At 36.5% G+C, this 17,795-nt stretch overlaps 2 protein-coding genes across 4 annotated transcripts; both read right to left on the bottom strand.

The window, feature by feature from the left end:
* Positions 1–1,039: 1,039 nt before the first annotated feature.
* On the bottom strand, positions 1,040–4,284 carry LOC114753300 (salicylic acid-binding protein 2-like). 3 transcript variants are annotated; one of them, XM_028941977.1, is made up of 5 exons: positions 4,278–4,284; positions 4,124–4,182; positions 2,894–3,270; positions 2,000–2,131; positions 1,040–1,521 (listed from the first exon to the last, which is right to left on the bottom strand). In XM_028941977.1, exons 2-5 carry the CDS (start codon positions 4,128–4,130, stop codon positions 1,234–1,236), a joined length of 804 nt encoding a protein of 267 aa, XP_028797810.1. In that variant the 5' UTR covers positions 4,131–4,182; positions 4,278–4,284; the 3' UTR covers positions 1,040–1,233. The 3 variants fall into 3 exon arrangements, with proteins under 3 accessions (XP_028797810.1, XP_028797809.1, XP_028797808.1); XM_028941976.1 differs by having other exon boundaries at positions 2,894–3,288; XM_028941975.1 differs by lacking the exons at positions 4,124–4,182; positions 4,278–4,284 and having other exon boundaries at positions 2,894–3,412.
* Positions 4,285–7,222: 2,938 nt separating this feature from the next.
* On the bottom strand, positions 7,223–15,773 carry LOC114753298 (eukaryotic translation initiation factor 4G-like). Its single transcript, XM_028941973.1, has 10 exons — positions 15,696–15,773; positions 15,289–15,566; positions 14,933–15,063; positions 14,553–14,702; positions 14,300–14,373; positions 14,135–14,191; positions 12,609–13,964; positions 9,480–12,508; positions 8,030–8,224; positions 7,223–7,942 (listed from the first exon to the last, which is right to left on the bottom strand). Exons 2-10 carry the CDS (start codon positions 15,462–15,464, stop codon positions 7,609–7,611), a joined length of 5,502 nt encoding a protein of 1,833 aa, XP_028797806.1. The 5' UTR covers positions 15,465–15,566; positions 15,696–15,773; the 3' UTR covers positions 7,223–7,608.
* Between the last annotated feature and the right edge of the window lie 2,022 nt (positions 15,774–17,795).

Raw genomic sequence — 17,795 nt, forward strand, 5'->3', positions numbered from 1 at the left:
TTTAATATAAGAACTAGTTAACTAATTTAAATATATTAAGAAGATTAGTTAAGTTAGTTATTTATAATAAATAGGTGTTGTCTTTCTTAAAATACCCTTACTAATAATTACCATTTGATGAACTTTTAACATATGCAACTACTGTAAGAACTAACTTAACAAAAAAAATAAATATGAACTAAAATAAATTGAGATATTATATTTAAGATCAAATTGAATATCAAACTAGTTCATATAATAAGAATAGAAAGTGGTATTAAAAAGTGGGGAGCGATCCAAAACGAAACTACCTTGTTTTAAAGTGGTTGGTGCGCGTTATTTTAAAACAAAAATATATCTGTTAGAAAGTCGTTATAAACACCTAAAGAGACGTTATTTTGAAGAAGTTCATGGGACCCATATCCGTCCCATCCTGAAGATTTTCGAGGCTCGACAAAATCCATATCGAGAGGGGGCGTTCCATCCTAAATTCATATGTCTGTATGTACAATTAGTGCATTTCTAAACACCTTTTTAATATTTAATTTCCAAAAACTAACTCTAAATCCATAATTTCTAATGTACAAGTATCAAGGCATTTGAATATATTTTGCTATTTTGTTTTTTAAGTTTCAGTAATGCTAAAACAGTTTTTTGATTGAAAAAAATGCTAGAGCTGCTCAGCTGATGCTGGAGTTGGGAGAATCAAAGGTTTGCCGAGGCTAAACATTGAAGAATGAAATCACGTTTTCAATAAGGCTATGAGGTTAATGCATTAAGTAGAATACTAACTAGAGTAATAAAAACTGTTTTTGATTGCTTTGCAAAATTAAATTGTTAACTTCCCTTTTTTAATTGAAAATCAATTTTTCACATAAGAAATAAACTCTTTAGGACTTTCATGAAAAAATGTTAAGACTTAAAAAGGTTAAAATACTAGAATTGAAGGTCCTTTCTAGTATCCCTTCAATTTGGTCCTTGCAATTTGCAATAGGCCCTACAATACAATACTAATTTTCTTCTAGTTTTGTTATCCTTAAAACAGAGTAATTCAGCATGATTTTCCACGAGTCGTTGCAGGAAAGGTCAAGAACTCACCTGCAATCAATCTTATTATGATGCCATTAAAAGCAAGCAGAATTACATGCACATGTACTCCATGACAAAGTTCTGGGTAAATTTCAGATAAAATCAATAAAATAGACCTTCAAATACTCATAATATCATTATAATGTGCTGAGTTTTTGAATCCAACTAATACATGTTGGCAATCTGCAGAAGGTGAGAGGTTAGCTTGAGTGGTTGAGAAAACATAGGCATATGATCTGAGCCTTCAATCACTTTGACATCATCAAATGGAAGAGATCTCTGAATCATCCAATTTTGGAGGTCCTCTGTGATCAAGTCGTCATTCTCACATTTGATAAATATTTTTGGTACTCTTCCATTTCTGCTACCTGTGACAGCTGTTTCTTTCCTCAATAATTCGGCATCATTGTAGATTGGCACAGGCCTCACCAGTGACAATGCAAGTGTCAAATCCTATCATTTGGGCTTTGATTAATTTCACTTACACAAAAATGCTTTGTCCTTAGAATAACACCATGTGTTGTTATTAACAAAGGAGAGATTAACTATGTCATGTGTTGTTATTAACAAAGGAGAGATTAACTATGTCCATTTCTAATGGTCCATTTGATATGCTCTAGACATGATCATATAATTTTTATATTTTGTTTTTTTGACAAAACACATGACCATATAATTGCTAACAAAATTAATTATGAGTTTAGGACTTGTTTGATGATGCAGATAATGTATTATATAAGCTTATATATCATCATTTTCTTATTTTAAATGTCATACTACTACTTTTGATTCTTCATATAAGATCTCTAATTACAAACTGATTTAATATTAAGAATCGGAGATCATATTAATTATAATTCTATCAAATCTGATCAAATGTTCTGGTCAATCTCTAACTTTAGAGAGAGAGAGAGAGAGAGAGAGAGATTACCTCTGGTGAGGATAATTGATACATACGGGTTGCCATGAATTTGGGCCCAATAAGTCTTGCAGTGGGAGGGTTGGTGGGCCCATCTTCAAAGAAAAGTTGCGTGTCCATCAATGAAATGTTTCTTCTGCTCAGCTGCAACAATATAATTATTCTTTTAATCGATGCAAAATTCACAAACCAAAATATTTTCAATAAAATATGGTACAATTATAATACCCCTCCGGTCCTAAATATAAGACCCTTATACACACTAGTATAAGGGTCTTATATTTAGAACCGGAGGAGTACTTCACATCCTCATACATGCCCATTCAAAATCCACAATCCAATTTTCTTTTGGACAGAGATGAAAAATAATCTTGTACAATACATAAGTCATACTGTATATGACTCACAAACAATACAATTTGCATATGACATATAAATGATAGCCTATGCATATTTCACATTCTTTTTAGCATACATGTTCAGCACATTCAAATCCGTGGATTAGTTCAATTTGTCTCAGATAAAACTAGATGCATGGTATTTTTTAATCATAAGGAAATTGATTAAATGTATACAGTAATATGAATTTAATGAAAGAAGGGACAGCAATAGCAAGGAATTAGAATCAAACAACAGCACCAACAGACAAACCATCATATATAGCAAAACGTCATGCTTAATAGAAATAGGTCAGGGTAGCCTTATGCAATACAGAGGATTAAGATTTAGTTATGTTAAGCAAGGTACTCAAAACCAGAGTGGTCAATTAACACCAACCAGCCGAGTTAACCGAGTTGCACTGGTTCGTTCAATTACTGATTCAATCGAAATTCCAGCCCAATTAGAGGACGTGGTGGGTCAACTCACCAGTCTGTTCCAGGTTTTAGTTATGATATTAAGAATTACCTCAGAGAGAACAGCAGGATAGGAGAGGTTTTGGCTAAGAACATAAGCGGTAGCAAAAACTGCAACTGATATTTTGTGAGGAAACTTCTCCATGGCAACAGAAGTAGACACCCCTCCTAAACTATGTCCGACCAGGATCACTTTCTCCTTTGCCGGAACCGACTCCATGAAGACCATCAATGGCTCATAGTAATCAGAAATGGAACGTATCTGATTCACTTGCTTGGGGTTTATTCCAGAAGCACCCAAGTCAAGCGTTGTCACATTATGACCCTTTGATCTCAACAGAGTGGCCACCTTGTACCAGCACCACGCACCGTGACTGCCTCCATGGATTAATACAAAGTGCTTCGTCTTCTTCCCATAATCACCAGACGCTGAGAGAGAAGGCAAACCTGTGAGAAGAACAAGAAGAAGAAGAGGAAGAATCAACACAGAGTTATTCTTCCTTTCCATTGCTTGATCCTCAGTCCTACCCTTTGTCTCTTTCTTTGATAGATCTTTTGGTGGTGAATTATCAGAAAGTGGAGAGATCCGAAATGGGTTTATATTAGAAGAGATCCGAAATGGGTTCATATCCATTATTAATATAATGTTCATGTTGATGTTAATACAAGTTGTGGTTTGTTTATTTATTTATTTTGGTTAAACGTAATCTGAGAAAATATATCTCGTTGACTTAACGTTGGCTGTTAATACACAAGCTTTATATCCACACTCATCATCAAGTTACTGCAAGGAGGATCAGTCAATAAATCGTTGGAGACAGTGAGTCAGATCATGATCAAATGGGAACCAGACCAGTCATAATTAAATTAAAATTCAATTAAAAATATTTATAGTTGACTATGAAAAAAAGGTAATATTTAAATAAGAAAGACGATATAATTTTTTTAAAGCTCAATATGTAATTTTCTGACTGAGGTTCTTTCTCTGCAACTCTGAAGAATTAGAAAATTAGATTTTTAAAATAATCATAGACAAAAGATTCCATCAACATGTGCATCTTTGCCTTCAAAAATAGTTAAGCTTTTTCCTCATACCAAACCAAGAGTAATAGTTGGACAATGATCAACGGTAAAATTCAGAAAAATGGACTCTCTGAGTCTGAAATTTTGAAGGGGCTTAAATGGGTATCAACTATGCCTCAACTGATTGAGATTGCTACGAAAGAAAACAAACAAACAAACAGATTGAGTCTAGAGACTGAGGAGAAATTCAGAGTTTTACCTTCCATCAGCAAGTTCTCCCTTGAACGGAGCAACCCATGGAAGTAAAAGTATAGCTTCCTACAGCAAAGAAATCAATTCGAATGAGACCGATTAAAAACCCCGCCCCAAGAAAAAAAAAACAGAATCCTAAACGGCTAAATCGCAGAACTTACCAGAATATATTATTAGGCTAGCAGCGAACAACGACGCTGAGTCATGACAGACTGAGGAGAGCGACAGGAAGGGCGATGAGACGAGGTCACGAACAGCAGCGAAGTTCGGCGCGAAGGCCTATAAGCCTGGAGAGGTTCGTATCCGAAACTGGGGGCCAAAGGAAGAAGCCGGCGTTTGATTGTTGTCTGAACCGGAGCCTGTCCGAAGGATTTAAAAAGTACTTTTAAGGTTGTCAGACATTTTTTAGTTTTACCCATGTGGACATTTTGATCTTTCTAGCCTAACTGGTTACCTGGTGCAAACCAATTGTGTGTTTGTATGGAATGACATACTTTTTAATAGTATAAAATACAAGGTAAGTACTTAATTTACATAAATATGTTTATAAACATTTAATATGAGCAACTCTAAACAAGCATAAAACGAGTTAGATTTCCATCAGATTAGCAGCAATTTGCCCGAACTGGTTAAGTATTGAGTTATCGATATTTTTGGGTCAATTTGATTTTAAGTGCGATACTCATCATTAATATGATATTAAAACAATTTGTACTTGATTTACTAAAAGTAGCACTTTGAAGTAGCATTTCGTATTTTAAAATATTTTGTGATTCGTCAATCACTTTTATTTTTTTTTAATGTGAACTCAACACCCTAAATATTTTGTACTGCAATTTTGTCCTTAAAATATTATCCTTTTTTCTGGGATCAATTATGCCTTTAAAAAGTAATTGTTTTGGGGTAATTTTAATCCCGTCATTAACTCCTCAAAAAAAATCTGTTAGAAGAATTATAATAAGCATCCTAAAGTAAATTTTTTTATTTTTTAAGGTTCTAGACACATTGAAAAAATTATTTCAAAATATTAAATGCACTGTAAAATATTTTAGAGAGTTAGACATACTTGAAAAAATAATTGAGAATGCTAAATAAACCACAAAATATTTTAGAACATTGAATGTAACTGAATTTTCAAGGTGTTTGATTAACGTTAACCATTATTTATTTATTTAATGTTCCTTTTACATGGGAAAAAAAAAAAGGGGTTAGAGTGCATCCATCATTAGGGTTCTTGACTTAGTGCATACAGTTGAGATGGAGATTCATAAGGATTAGCTTCAAATTGGAAATTAGCATAGGAATTTTTTTCTGTTTGGTCTTTTTGTGAAGAAATACTTTGAATGTTTCTAGCTACCAAAAAAATATTATTTTGTGCATCTAACATCATTAGTTTTTTTTTTTTTTAATTGCCTTGATGCTGGATGCACTAAAAAATATTTTTTGGGTGCTAAACACACTCAAAAAAATATTTTGTGATACTAGATATACCAAAAAAAAAATACTTCAGGTACTAGACGCATTTTAAAAAAAAATATTTCAGGGTGTTAGATGCACACAAAATACTTCATGATGCTGAATATACCTGAAAAAATATTTCAGGATGCTAGATGTACTGATGCACCTTAAACCAAATATATCTGGTTGACTTAGGGGGTGTTTGGTAACCTCCAAACCATGGTTTCATAAGCACTTTTCCGCAAAACGAGACAAACTCTTCCACATATTTGCCTCGTAAACCGTAAAAGCACTTCTGAAACCATGGTTTGGTTTTCATCCAAACACCCCCTTAATTTAAGATAATACAATAGCTGTTGAGACAACTGAACAACTAATTATGTTGGCAAAAAAAAAAAATTAACAACTACTTATTCTACTACCTTTGATATTTAATATAAAAGCTAATTAGAATATTAAATTTAATTCTAAATATAGTACTTCGATAAACTTTATCTGTCTAATCTATAATGTTTTATCTAAAATATCCTTAATAATTATAAGGATTTTATCAAGAAATAGTTTCAATACATATGATTAAAAACAATATCTTAGAAAAATCAATACATACTTATTATAATTAATAAATTTGATTAATTTTTTAATCTCCTCATATTAATTATCTAGTTCCCATATTAGATATACGAGGCAGTATGTATTTATTCTCGTTTGGCCCAATAAAGATAAAGCATCAAGACACATGAATAAATATATGAGAAAAATTTTATCCAAATTGAATAAAAAGACTTCTTTTAAATTATTATGGGGTTGCCAAACTCCCCCTCTGATTCATTCTTATAATAACGATGATAGGTATTCTGAAATTCATCGTTGATGCTAATATGTACGTTCACTTTCAAGCCTTCTCAGATGATATGAAACATGAGATCAACGTCAACAATCTAGTTACAGATTAAGATATAATTTCATATGGGATTTTTATACTTTCAAGATCTCTCAGTCAATTAACATTTTAATTAAACAAGCTCCATCACAACTTTTCCTCAACGTAAATTAGCCACACAGAAAAAGGTTGGACCAAAATATTAAATAAATAATTAAGTAGATAAGAAGTAATTAAACCAAGTTAAAAAAAAATCAACTTTTGCGTTTTTCTAATGGGAAATGGATATATAGCTTGCCCGCATCAATTGTAATGGTTTCTGTGTCCTCTTGTCAAAAATGAAATGAAAAATGGATATCCATCCTTCGCAAGGGAAATAGCACAAAACATTAGAAAGTTGAGTGACGTGCCAAATTTACGATGGCATACTCACTGTAGTAATCAGCTTTGTTTATATATACTATATCCATCTCCAATCTTTAATATAAAAACTAAATAACAAATTTAAAAATAATTATTTATTTGTCACAATCGTGAATTAGTTTTCCTAAATTACACCTTTAATCTCATGCATTTGATCATCAGAATTAATTTTTAATAAAATCCCTTAAAATTAATATGAATATTTTGAGAAAATGAAAGACAAAATAAATTTAAATTTTATATTTATGATAAAATTCAACCTCCAACTACTTCTTCGTATTAAAGACCCTCTAAAGCCAAACAACACACCTGAATTACAATATCTCATTCACCAGGATGAACTTGAATGAACTATATTCCACATGCATAGCAATTGATGATGAGGGAACATCAATTTCCTGGCACACCATTTTTCATGGGCAGATTAAATCATACAAGGCAATAATAACAATTAAAACCTCTCCATGAGGCAGGCAAGAGAATTCAGCAGCCTCGGCTTTGAGATGCCCAATTGAACCTTTCATAATAGTCATGATATTGGACGGTGTTACAAATTAAGACAATGGAAAGATCAGTATATGTTAATTATGGCTACCCAACCACCCCATAAAGAAAATAATTACTGCAAATTAACACCCTAGTAGTACTAGCACAAAATAATCCCCCCAAAGAAAAGAAAAAAAAAAACTCTAGCCTACAACAAAAGATACAATGACCATCACTATACCCTAAATAAAACTTTCCAACTTCCTTGATATAATGGGATGGGGTGGCCGGAAAGTCTCCAGCCTCAAGTTAGAGTTTGACCGAATCTCACTCAAGACAGCGTCTCCCTTCTCCACTTTTATTGCTTCCAATGTGCTTCCAAGAACATCGGCTGCGAGTTGAATTTCTAAGAGCTGGCCTTGCTCCTCTCCGCCTTCACGTGATAATAGTTGGCCGATCTCTTTCAAAGAGACAACATTTTCTGTCACAACTCTGGCAAAAAGTCGGCCTAGAAATTCTGGCGCTTTGGGGGCATCATTGACGGCATCTTCCAGACCATTTAGAACATATTCAAACCTAGCAGGGGGAAGAAACATAACACGGTGAGATTCTATGCAATAACAGTTTTCCGCTAGTAATCAGAAGATTTTCACTAATTCTCACCCTTGGATAAGCTGAGTCTGACTCAAGGTGGCATCCTGAGACTTTGTAAGGCTCACTAGTAATTTGGCCAAAAGATCTCTTTCCGTGTCCTTTCTCTCAAAGGAGTCCGTGACCCATAAAGAAATCATCGAAGGATGATAGCTGGGAGACTTTAAATCTTTGACACACTGCGCAACTTCTTTTACATCTCTAGCACTGGAAATCATAGCTTTCAGTCAGAAAGACATGTAACAAACTCAATGGATGGAAAACAACTTGATCACTACAACATTAACGGACTAGGAGAACCGTATATGTTGTTCAACACACTCAAAAAAAAAAAAAAAAAAGGTAATAAAAGCTGAGAGCGTAACATTGAACTCAAATCACATAACAACACAATTAAAAAACCACCAAAAAGCAGTGGTGTTCCTTAGAAGTTTGGGCCTGTATTTTGTCCCTTTTGTTCACTACAAACATTGTAACTCACATATAAATGACATTACACTAGTTGGAAAAATCATAAGCAGCAGTAATTTCTGCAACCTTCTTAAGAAAAATGAAAGTAGAGCAGTCCCGACTAAGCAACTAAAACCAGTACAGAGTGCAGACAGTACGAAGCACACGACTGACAAGTTAGCATCCAGATATCAACAATAAATGTGGCACAGACAAATTGCTTACTATTCAATATTAAAATTAACTATATAGTTATTTAAACAGCGTTTGCAACCATAATTTCAATGGAAGGGAGAACACTTTTAGCAGGTTCTTTGTTCCATGGTATGCACCATTGCAGATTGAAACATCAATGCGTAGCAAACACAATGATATAGTTCAAAATAGCAACATGAAGTATAAAATGCTGGATTTCATGAGCCAGGCATCCGCTGAAATGGAAGATGCCTCATAAACTGTGGCATCTGCATCAGGTCCTCATTCCCTTAACCAGAACACATTACTGGCAGTTTTATATCAATATGAACATTTTAAACAGAGTCAATGCAAAGTATTACGTAACATGTGCAAGTCATCTGCTTGTGGCAGCAGACGTAATAAATCAAATAGCTATGGCTCCACATTAAACACGCATTTTGTTCACAATAAGTTACAATTCAACTTAACTAAGAACCATTTTTCCCATTAAACGTCATAATCATACCTGCACAATATCTATCTGCACTTGCAATAAGATGAAGTCTGATAATTGATAAGGATAAGTAATTCAAGATAAGGTTTATGAATCCAACAAATACAATGACACAGAATGAGGGCAATTCCTTGTCACCGAGAAAACGCTGAGAGAGAGTGCTCAAAACCTTCTCTCATAGGGGAATAACATGCCCTCGTTAAAATCCAAGAAATAAAGAAAAATGGGGAAAATGTTGCACCAAGCCAGCATACAGCAGAGCGAGGAAAGGCATACAATGGCAAAGAAAGATAGAACAGGCTAGATGAAAGAAAACAATACCTGTAGTATTCTTTAATTGCCGCCATGGACATGTCCTGCAATCGTTCTGCTGGCAAAACCTTCTCCAACGACACATTCTCAGAGACAGCAGATCCTTGAACTCCAGGAGTTAAAGTTGCAACTGGTCTCTCTTGACTCCGGTCTGCATTTCTCGACTCCCTATTACCATAATTAATATTACGCTCCTGAACAGCTGATTGGTCATAAGCAGTTGGACCAGCAAATCTATCTGGTCCATGTCTTGTCATTTGATCTTCTCTACTGCTATACAGAGTACGCTCTGATGAATTGCCATAACCATTCAGAGCAGATGTCATTCTTCGAGAATCTGCACCTGGGTGCAAATCAGGAACAGAACTTGGAATCACAGCGGGCCCTCTAAAAGACATTCCTCTTGCAAGACCACCTTGTGGTCCCAGGGTTATTGAATCATCACCTAAAGGTCTTTGAGGCAAAGTAACAGACAAATTTCTAGCCTCATATGATAGTCTATTGTCTTGACGAACATCCTGAGAACCACCACCGCGAACCTGTGGCGCACGCAGCCCCATAGGGTTGTTAGTAGGAGAAAACATAGACGACCCTCTTGGACTAAAATCCATAGGCATCCTTCTTGATGATGCAGCATTGCCTGGACCACGTCCTAGCCTGCCAGTTTGGGCCTGCCTCTCTTGGGCAGCATCCCTGTGAACCTCCTCAATCTTTTTCGGACCCTCAACTTTCCGTTTCTGTTGCCATCTATTCTTTCTCAAATCAATAGCATCCTTCAACATGAATCTCACTCGAGAAGATAAATTCATGTTCTTTGATAACAATATCATCCTTTCAAAATATGCATCCATGTGTTCCTTGGCTTTGGGATGATCAATTATCTCCCCAATAGTACTCATCAGCTTGCACAAAGCCTCAATATCTTCCTCATCAGGGTCCTCATACGATCCCAGTAACTTCTTGATGCACTCATGCATTATCCTCTCTGTCAACATTTTTTTCTTATATAATTCTCCAATCAATCTTATATTACCTAACATGCGCCTTCTTGCCTTAATTCGTTTCTCTTCCCTCTCTTCAGCAGACTGCTTGACCTCACCCTCATCATTCTTATTAGCTTCTTCTTGCTCCCTTTCACCCCTCTCAAATTCCTCTTGGCACTTGTTTAACAATAATCTCTTAAAAGTTATCTTTTCATTGTCTTCACCAAAATCTGGCAACACAGCAGCTAGATGTAAGCAGAAATTGGCATACATTTCACAGAAGGTTGGCTCCATTAGAGCTTTCTCAAATATTTGAGAGATTACACCATTAAGCGTGTCAGTATTGTCAATATTCACCGCTTTAACCTGCTCAAAAAGTTTCTCAAAATTCTGAGGAGTTAACTTGTTCAGAATGGCCTTCAACTGCCTCTGCTTTGCTTGTTCCTCATCTGTCACCTTACCCACCTCATACTTTCTCTCAGCCTTGTGCATCACCTGAAGTGGGGTTTGAGGAGACGGAATTAAACCCCTCTGCTGGAAGTTAGTTGCTCGTTGCCACCTCTCACCATCAGGGCTATTCTTTTGCGTAACTCCCTGATTTCCCATTGACTGCATCGGTCCAGAAAGGATTCCTCCAGCATACTGCAGAGGTGCCTGCACACGGGGGTTCCTCAAAACACCAAAATTGCCTCCTTGACCAGGTCGAAATCCAGCATTACCTCCAAAGCCATCCATACGAGTGTCACGTCCTGAATTAAAAGGTCCAGGGATTTTACCCCACCGGTCTTCTTCAAAACGCCCAGACCCGTGTCGGTCCATTCGAGACATCCCACCAGACCTATCCATAATTCTTCCTGGACTAAGATGTGAATCACGTTCAACATGAGAACCAGTAATATTTGAATTCATCAGAGCCTCAGCAATGTCTGCTGTAATTTCAAAACCTTCAGGAAGATCAACATATTGCTCTTCAAATTTCAAAAGGAAATCTCTGGAGTATTTTTTCGCTGTAAGTTCACTCCCATCACTGACCTGTTGAGTTGTACCCACAACTTCTAATTTTGGGGAAGACATGTCAGCAGCATCCTCCCAGTCATCAGGCTCAGCATTGTCATGTCCATCTTTCACAGTTGCAATAGCATCTGATTGAGCAGCCTCATTAGGCAACTGCTTTAACCTTCCCGGAGAAGTAATTTCTTTGCTCTCTGTACTCACAACTTCTTTCTTTTCCTCAGGTCTCTTGTATGCATTATAAAGATCAGAAGTTGACCCGGCAGCATCTGCTTTCTGAAGGGTCTCCTTTCTTTTCTTCTTTCCTTTGGCTATAGTTTTCACCTTGTTTGGCTCCAAAATAGGTCTATCCTTGTTAAATGATGTTGGAAGGGAAACTGAGCCACTCTCAGCATTCTCTGAACAATCCTTGTTATCAGATGTGGCAGAAGTTGTAGAAATAGATTCATTACTAACTGTACTATCATTTCTATTTAAAGAGATATCTCTAGAATCCAAATCATCTGCGGTAGACACACCTAAACTATCGCTTGTCATCTCACATGCTGATCTACAATCTGTAGATTCATCCTGCAATTCCGGTCTCTGTTGTACATCTTGCAATTCCTTTGCTGCGCCATGTTTTCTTTCTTCAAATTTCATCCCATCACCATCACCTTTTTGTTTAAATACTTCAGATCCATCATTTTTATTACCCATTTCAAAAACATCCATCTTTTCCGGTTTATCCTGCTGTGATGATTCCTCTAGCTTCTCATGCTCATGATTTTCCAAGCCATCAACAGCTGAAGCACCAACTCCTTCAGCTGGAATGCAAACAAAATTTTCAGCAGAAGGGTCAATGTTCATTTCATTGGCATCAGGAACAATACCACTGTTAGCTGTAACTGATAACGCCTCTGGTGTGCTAGAGATATCTTCAGTGGTTATTGCTGCACAAGGCTTTGTTTTATTTCCCACAGTATCAGAAATTTCACGATCAGGCATAGCACTATCAACAGATTGAGAAGGTACAACAACCACAGCAGGAGATAGCACAGGAACCTGTGGGAATAACCAAAAAGAGAATATGCCACTTCATGTAAATTAAGATAAGATTAAAAATAAATAAAAAAGCAAGTTGACTATTAAAGCATTCAAGTACCTGATGCGAAGATTCCCCTCTCCTCCCTGTTTTCTTTTGATTATCTTTCATAGAGTTTGACCTGCTAAGAGATTCATTCCTTCTTCCTTCATTGTTGGACAAATCTGAGGCAGAATTGTCACTCAAAGAAGCTGGAGAAGGCATCAAGGGAGTAGATGCCAGCTTCTCAGCAGGCCCTGCAGCAGGTTGTTTTGGCAATGACCTTGCAACAAAAGAATCGCTAGATGATTTAGACTGATGTAACAATGTCTCAGAACAATTATCAGACCCTTTCTGAGTCAAGCCAACATCAATAGATGCCCCTAAAGAGCTAGGAGATTCACTTGCTTTAACACCAGAGGTCCCACTTGGTTTGATGCCAGCATGAGTTAGTCCAGATATAGTTGATGAAATCCCTTTCTGCACGCCACGAGAATGTTCCAGATTTGGTGTTTCCCCGAGGCCATGAACAGAAGCACCAGTTTTATTAACAGGAAAGGAACCAATAGATAATTGATTGTTAAAACCTGCATTTTGGGGGCCTGGATTGACTGGATAATTAAATCTTGGTTGCTGAGAATTAGGAGTTATATGGCTGCTTGGTAAAGGAACAGAAGTGGGTGGAAAATAAAGAGAGCTGCTACTGTAAGTGCTAGATGGATAATAGTTTAAGGGATGAGAGGTGGCAAATGACTGAACAGGTTGAGGCTGAGAAGGAATACTAGGATAAGACCTGACACTTGATGAGGTGCCATCTGAATGTGAATCTTCCTTTTTCTCAAAATCCAGCCTCAGCTCTTCATGTGTCTCAGGATGAGTAATCTTGACAGTGGTAGTTTTGCGGGGACCAGCAAATTTTCCACCTTGCTGCATGGGATATTGTGGGTTCAGGTTAATACCCATGCTACCTAACTGATGGGGCAATTGAGGACTCATTTGAGAACTGAAACTTAAGTTTTGGCCTTGATGCATAATTCCCTGTGGATGAATAGGCAGAGGTTGAAGACCTGGAACAAAAACCTGTTGTTGTACTTGTGCAACATTTCCCATAGGTAAATGCATTGGTATAGGCATCTGAAGAGATGCTGCTGACATTCCCTGAGATAGAATCTGTGGGTTAGGACCACCAAACTGTACAGGTGCCTGTGATTGGTGATGATATGGCATTGCTGTTGAAATCCCAGTCATGGCAACAGATGGCTTTTGCACCTGGCTTGATGGGGGCAAAGCTGATGCCTGCTCCTCCTTTTTCACCTTGTTCACTGAATGAGCTTCCCCAGCATTACATTGGTCAGTAACACCACCATCATTCCGTGGTGGTAGCTGTTGTGGAGGTGTTGGCGCTGAAGGTGCAGATCTAAAAGAATCATGACGAGCCTGAAAAATAAGACCAGACAACAAACTATTATTTCCAACGTACAGAAGACAAAATTTAGCTACCATTTACGATTCAGCTTCTGAAACTCAAGGAGTCTGCAGTGGCAATAAATCCATATTGTGACACAAAAATACAAGAGATTGCATGAATAAAGAATAAACCTGCCTACCTGGCCTCTTTTCTGCTCATCCAAATTTGGAGGAGCTGAGCTTGTGCGTGCAGGAACCTAGTTATCATAAAATGAACACAATCAATTATGCTGACTGAAAAATCTAAGCAAAAGGCAGTGTACAAATACTTCAGGCACATAAAAAATAACCGATAAGAAACATACTGAAATCCCATTCATGAAACCGGGGCTAATGGACCCAAATTGAAAAGCAAATGGCTTGGATGAATCTCCAGGGACTGCATAAATTATAATCATAATTAAAAAAAAAATAGACATGAAAATTCAAACAGTTCAGTCTTACAGGGCATAGGTGAGAAAAGTAAATAAATTCTAATTTTAAAAAAAATGCAATGTGAGCGTATGAGGATTTCTTGCTCGTCCATGTACTGAGTACAAAGCATGCGCGGTCACATACCCTTGGTAGGGGTTGTAGGAGCTGCTGTATCAGAATTTATGGTGGTAGGTCGAGGAGCTGGAGCCTTTGGAACAACTCTGAAGCTCTTCTGTACAGATGAGGCTTCAGATGACTTGGCAGCTGCATTTGTACCTGGCGCATCAGAGGCTCCTGCCACACCACATGAATGAAGGTCATAAAGAATATTCGCAATCATAATATACCATACACTCGCTGACATAAAATTACAATAAGGCCGAGGCATGCACTCATGCGCGTAATTCCACCGGATAACATAATCAAACAATAAATGCAAAGCAGAACAAAACCAACGTCCCCCACCCCCTAAAACAGATAACCAAAACAAAAAGAAAAAAAAGAAGAGAAAATATCAAGCATACCAGGTGATTGTTGTAAATGAGCGCCATTTGGTATCGTCCGGCCTGTAGAAGCACTATTAGACTCGGCTGAATTCACAGGGGGAGGGTTTACCCTAGATTGCCCACCATGTGGATTATTAGACCTCTTAAAACTAGGACAAGCAAGAAGCAAAGTTAATAAAACAGAGGAGTACACCGGTTGAGGACGATAGAAAAACACTAGTCACAGAACTCCAGTTTCCCAATCTGACACAATCCTCCCAGTCAAGAAAACACAATTCTACATAGAAACGGAGAAATTACGCCCCTCGCATTCCCGCAATGCCCACAATCCAACAAAAAATGCAAGAAAATAAAACTCGCAGACCCCAACCTACCTCCGATTAGAGGGCTGTGAGGAACCCGAAGTGATCCCGGGAGAAGGCGCGGGCCCGCCGCCACCGCCCTTAACGTACGTGCCTGAGGAACCTCGCTGCTGATGGAAGCTCCCTGATCGCCCGGATTTACGGTAATGATTGTCGCTCTTATCGGACCTTGATTGATTGACGGACATATATCCCAATTCGTACTTGCTCAACAGACACAATCAGAAAACCGGAAAAAATAATAAAAGAAAAGGAAAAGAAGAAACAAACTCCTCTCTCTCAAAATTTCCCTGCAACCAACCAAACAGATCCACAATATTGTAAAAATCAAACCTTCAACAATTCAAAACACATCAATTACCATCAACCCGTAAACACAAACACAAGTGAAACAGAAAGGGGGTTGTAGAAGGAAGCACCTGCACAGTGAAGCGTGGTGGATTAGGGTTTTATTGGGTCGTAATGGCAGTGCAAGACGAAGGGGCTGATAGATAAAAGAGCAGGAGGAAAAAGAAAAAAAAGAAAAAAAGAAAAAGAGAAGAGAGGGGGAGGAAGAAAGAGAAAACGAAGCCAAACAGGCAAGCAGGATGATTTCGTAGGAGAGAGAAATTAGAGAGAGAGAAGAGAACATGAGGTAACAAAACAGAACACTGCAAGGGCTTATAAGAGTGGCCAAAAGAAGGAGGTAGGTTTTTCGGGAGATCATCAGTAATCGAACAGCGGGCGTTTTCAGTGAGACCTGTTCGCCCGGTTTATTTACTTCTCATCCTCTTTCATTTTCCCCCCCAAATTCTTCAACATTCTGTCTTTGGTAAAAGTATGCCCGCCGCGCTAGTCTCTTTAGTATTACAATTTTAGTCTTGAGCTATTTAATTTTGTGCAAATCTCACCCCTTTTTAAATTTTATAATGTAATTATAGCTTGGTTACTTATATAAAAGTTGTTAATAATTTGTCAAAAGGAATCAAAATGGTTTTAAAATGAATAAAGGAAAAACAATGATTTCAACTAAAAAAAAGAATGAGATTGCACTGTATTTAAAATTTTATGGATAAAACTAACTCACTAGAAAGATTAGAATGTTGGATACATCTAAGAAATAAGATTGGATTGTTGTGTGCTAATTTGCCCTCATGTAATAAAAAGAAGAAATTGGTAAAGAATATCTCCTATTGATTGTAATTTTAGTTATATAAACATATCTTTAGCTTTGAAAATTTTTACATATAATCTAATACAGATTGCACATAACTAAAGATAAATTATAAACTCAGCAATGTTTCATGCACACAAATATGTCGATGTCAAACTTAACTCTAAATTCTATCCAAACATGACAGGTGATACTGTTACAAAAACAATTTGTCTTCACAGATTTATATATATTACAACCAATAATCTAACCAATTTTTAATATTTGGACTTTTTTACACTTCATCATTTGCTTGAACATGATGAGTTATAATTATGTTTACCATAAAAATCTAAACACTGAGATTTGATTGCAGAATTCTGACCCCAAAAAAAATTAAACAAAGAGAAATTCGATTGTAGAATTAGTTATATGAATAAGTAGACTTATGTTTTGAATGGATTCTTTGTTAGTCCAAATGTTTTATGTAATGTCAAGATGCAAGTATCAAACTTCATTGGAATCGAAATCTCTGCAAGGTTTGATAGATATCTTGGAAATTGAATTGATTCGATTCGGGAGAAACAAACCCAATTTATCAACAAGTAATCAGTTTAGTGGGAAAAAATGAGTGTTTGGCAAGCCAAATTCCTTTACCAAGCTTCTCAACTTACACTCATTAAAAATATTCTCTTAGCTGCTAATATTCCTGGGCTATCATGCATTAAGCTGCCTAAATCTATATGTAGAAATGCTTTTTCTCTGTTAAGAGAGGTTGTCTTAGCATTTATCCACTAAAAATTGTTAATCAGGTTTTTTTGGCTAAAGAGGTATGGATAAGAAGTTTTTTTTGGGAACAATGGACAGCCGAACCAAACCAGAGTTCAACCCGAAGTTTGGTCTAATTTTGGTCAAGTTGGGGTTGGCAATCTATAGTTTGTTCCAGTCTAATAGTGATCTGATGTCAGATTGCACTAAACTTGGTCTATCAAACTAGTGGACTAGTCCAGGCAATCCAGGTTTTTTTTTTTTTAATTTTTTTTTTTATGGGAAGCAAGATTTTAACATGATAAAATACAATTTAAGCATAAAAAATACTTATAATCATATAAAACTCATCCTTAAATATTAAACTTCATCATAGATACATAAAATCTCTAAAAATATTTTAAAAAAATTAAAGGTAACATCTAAATTATAAATTATTAAAAAATAAAAAATTCACCTAAACAGGATTGGACCAGTCCAAGTTGTTGATTACTTGGGTAAAAAACCTAGTACAACCGATCAACCAATCTGGTTCAATCTAGTCTAATTTTATTGTATAGTTATTTGGACTAGACTGAACAGGACTGAACCACTTCAAGTTAAATTAGACTGGATTAGA

The sequence above is a fragment of the Neltuma alba genome, unplaced genomic scaffold (assembly GCF_004799145.2).
Source record: "Neltuma alba isolate B1F8T4 unplaced genomic scaffold, ASM479914v2 tig00007837_pilon, whole genome shotgun sequence".
Classification (NCBI taxonomy): Eukaryota; Viridiplantae; Streptophyta; class Magnoliopsida; order Fabales; family Fabaceae; genus Neltuma; species Neltuma alba.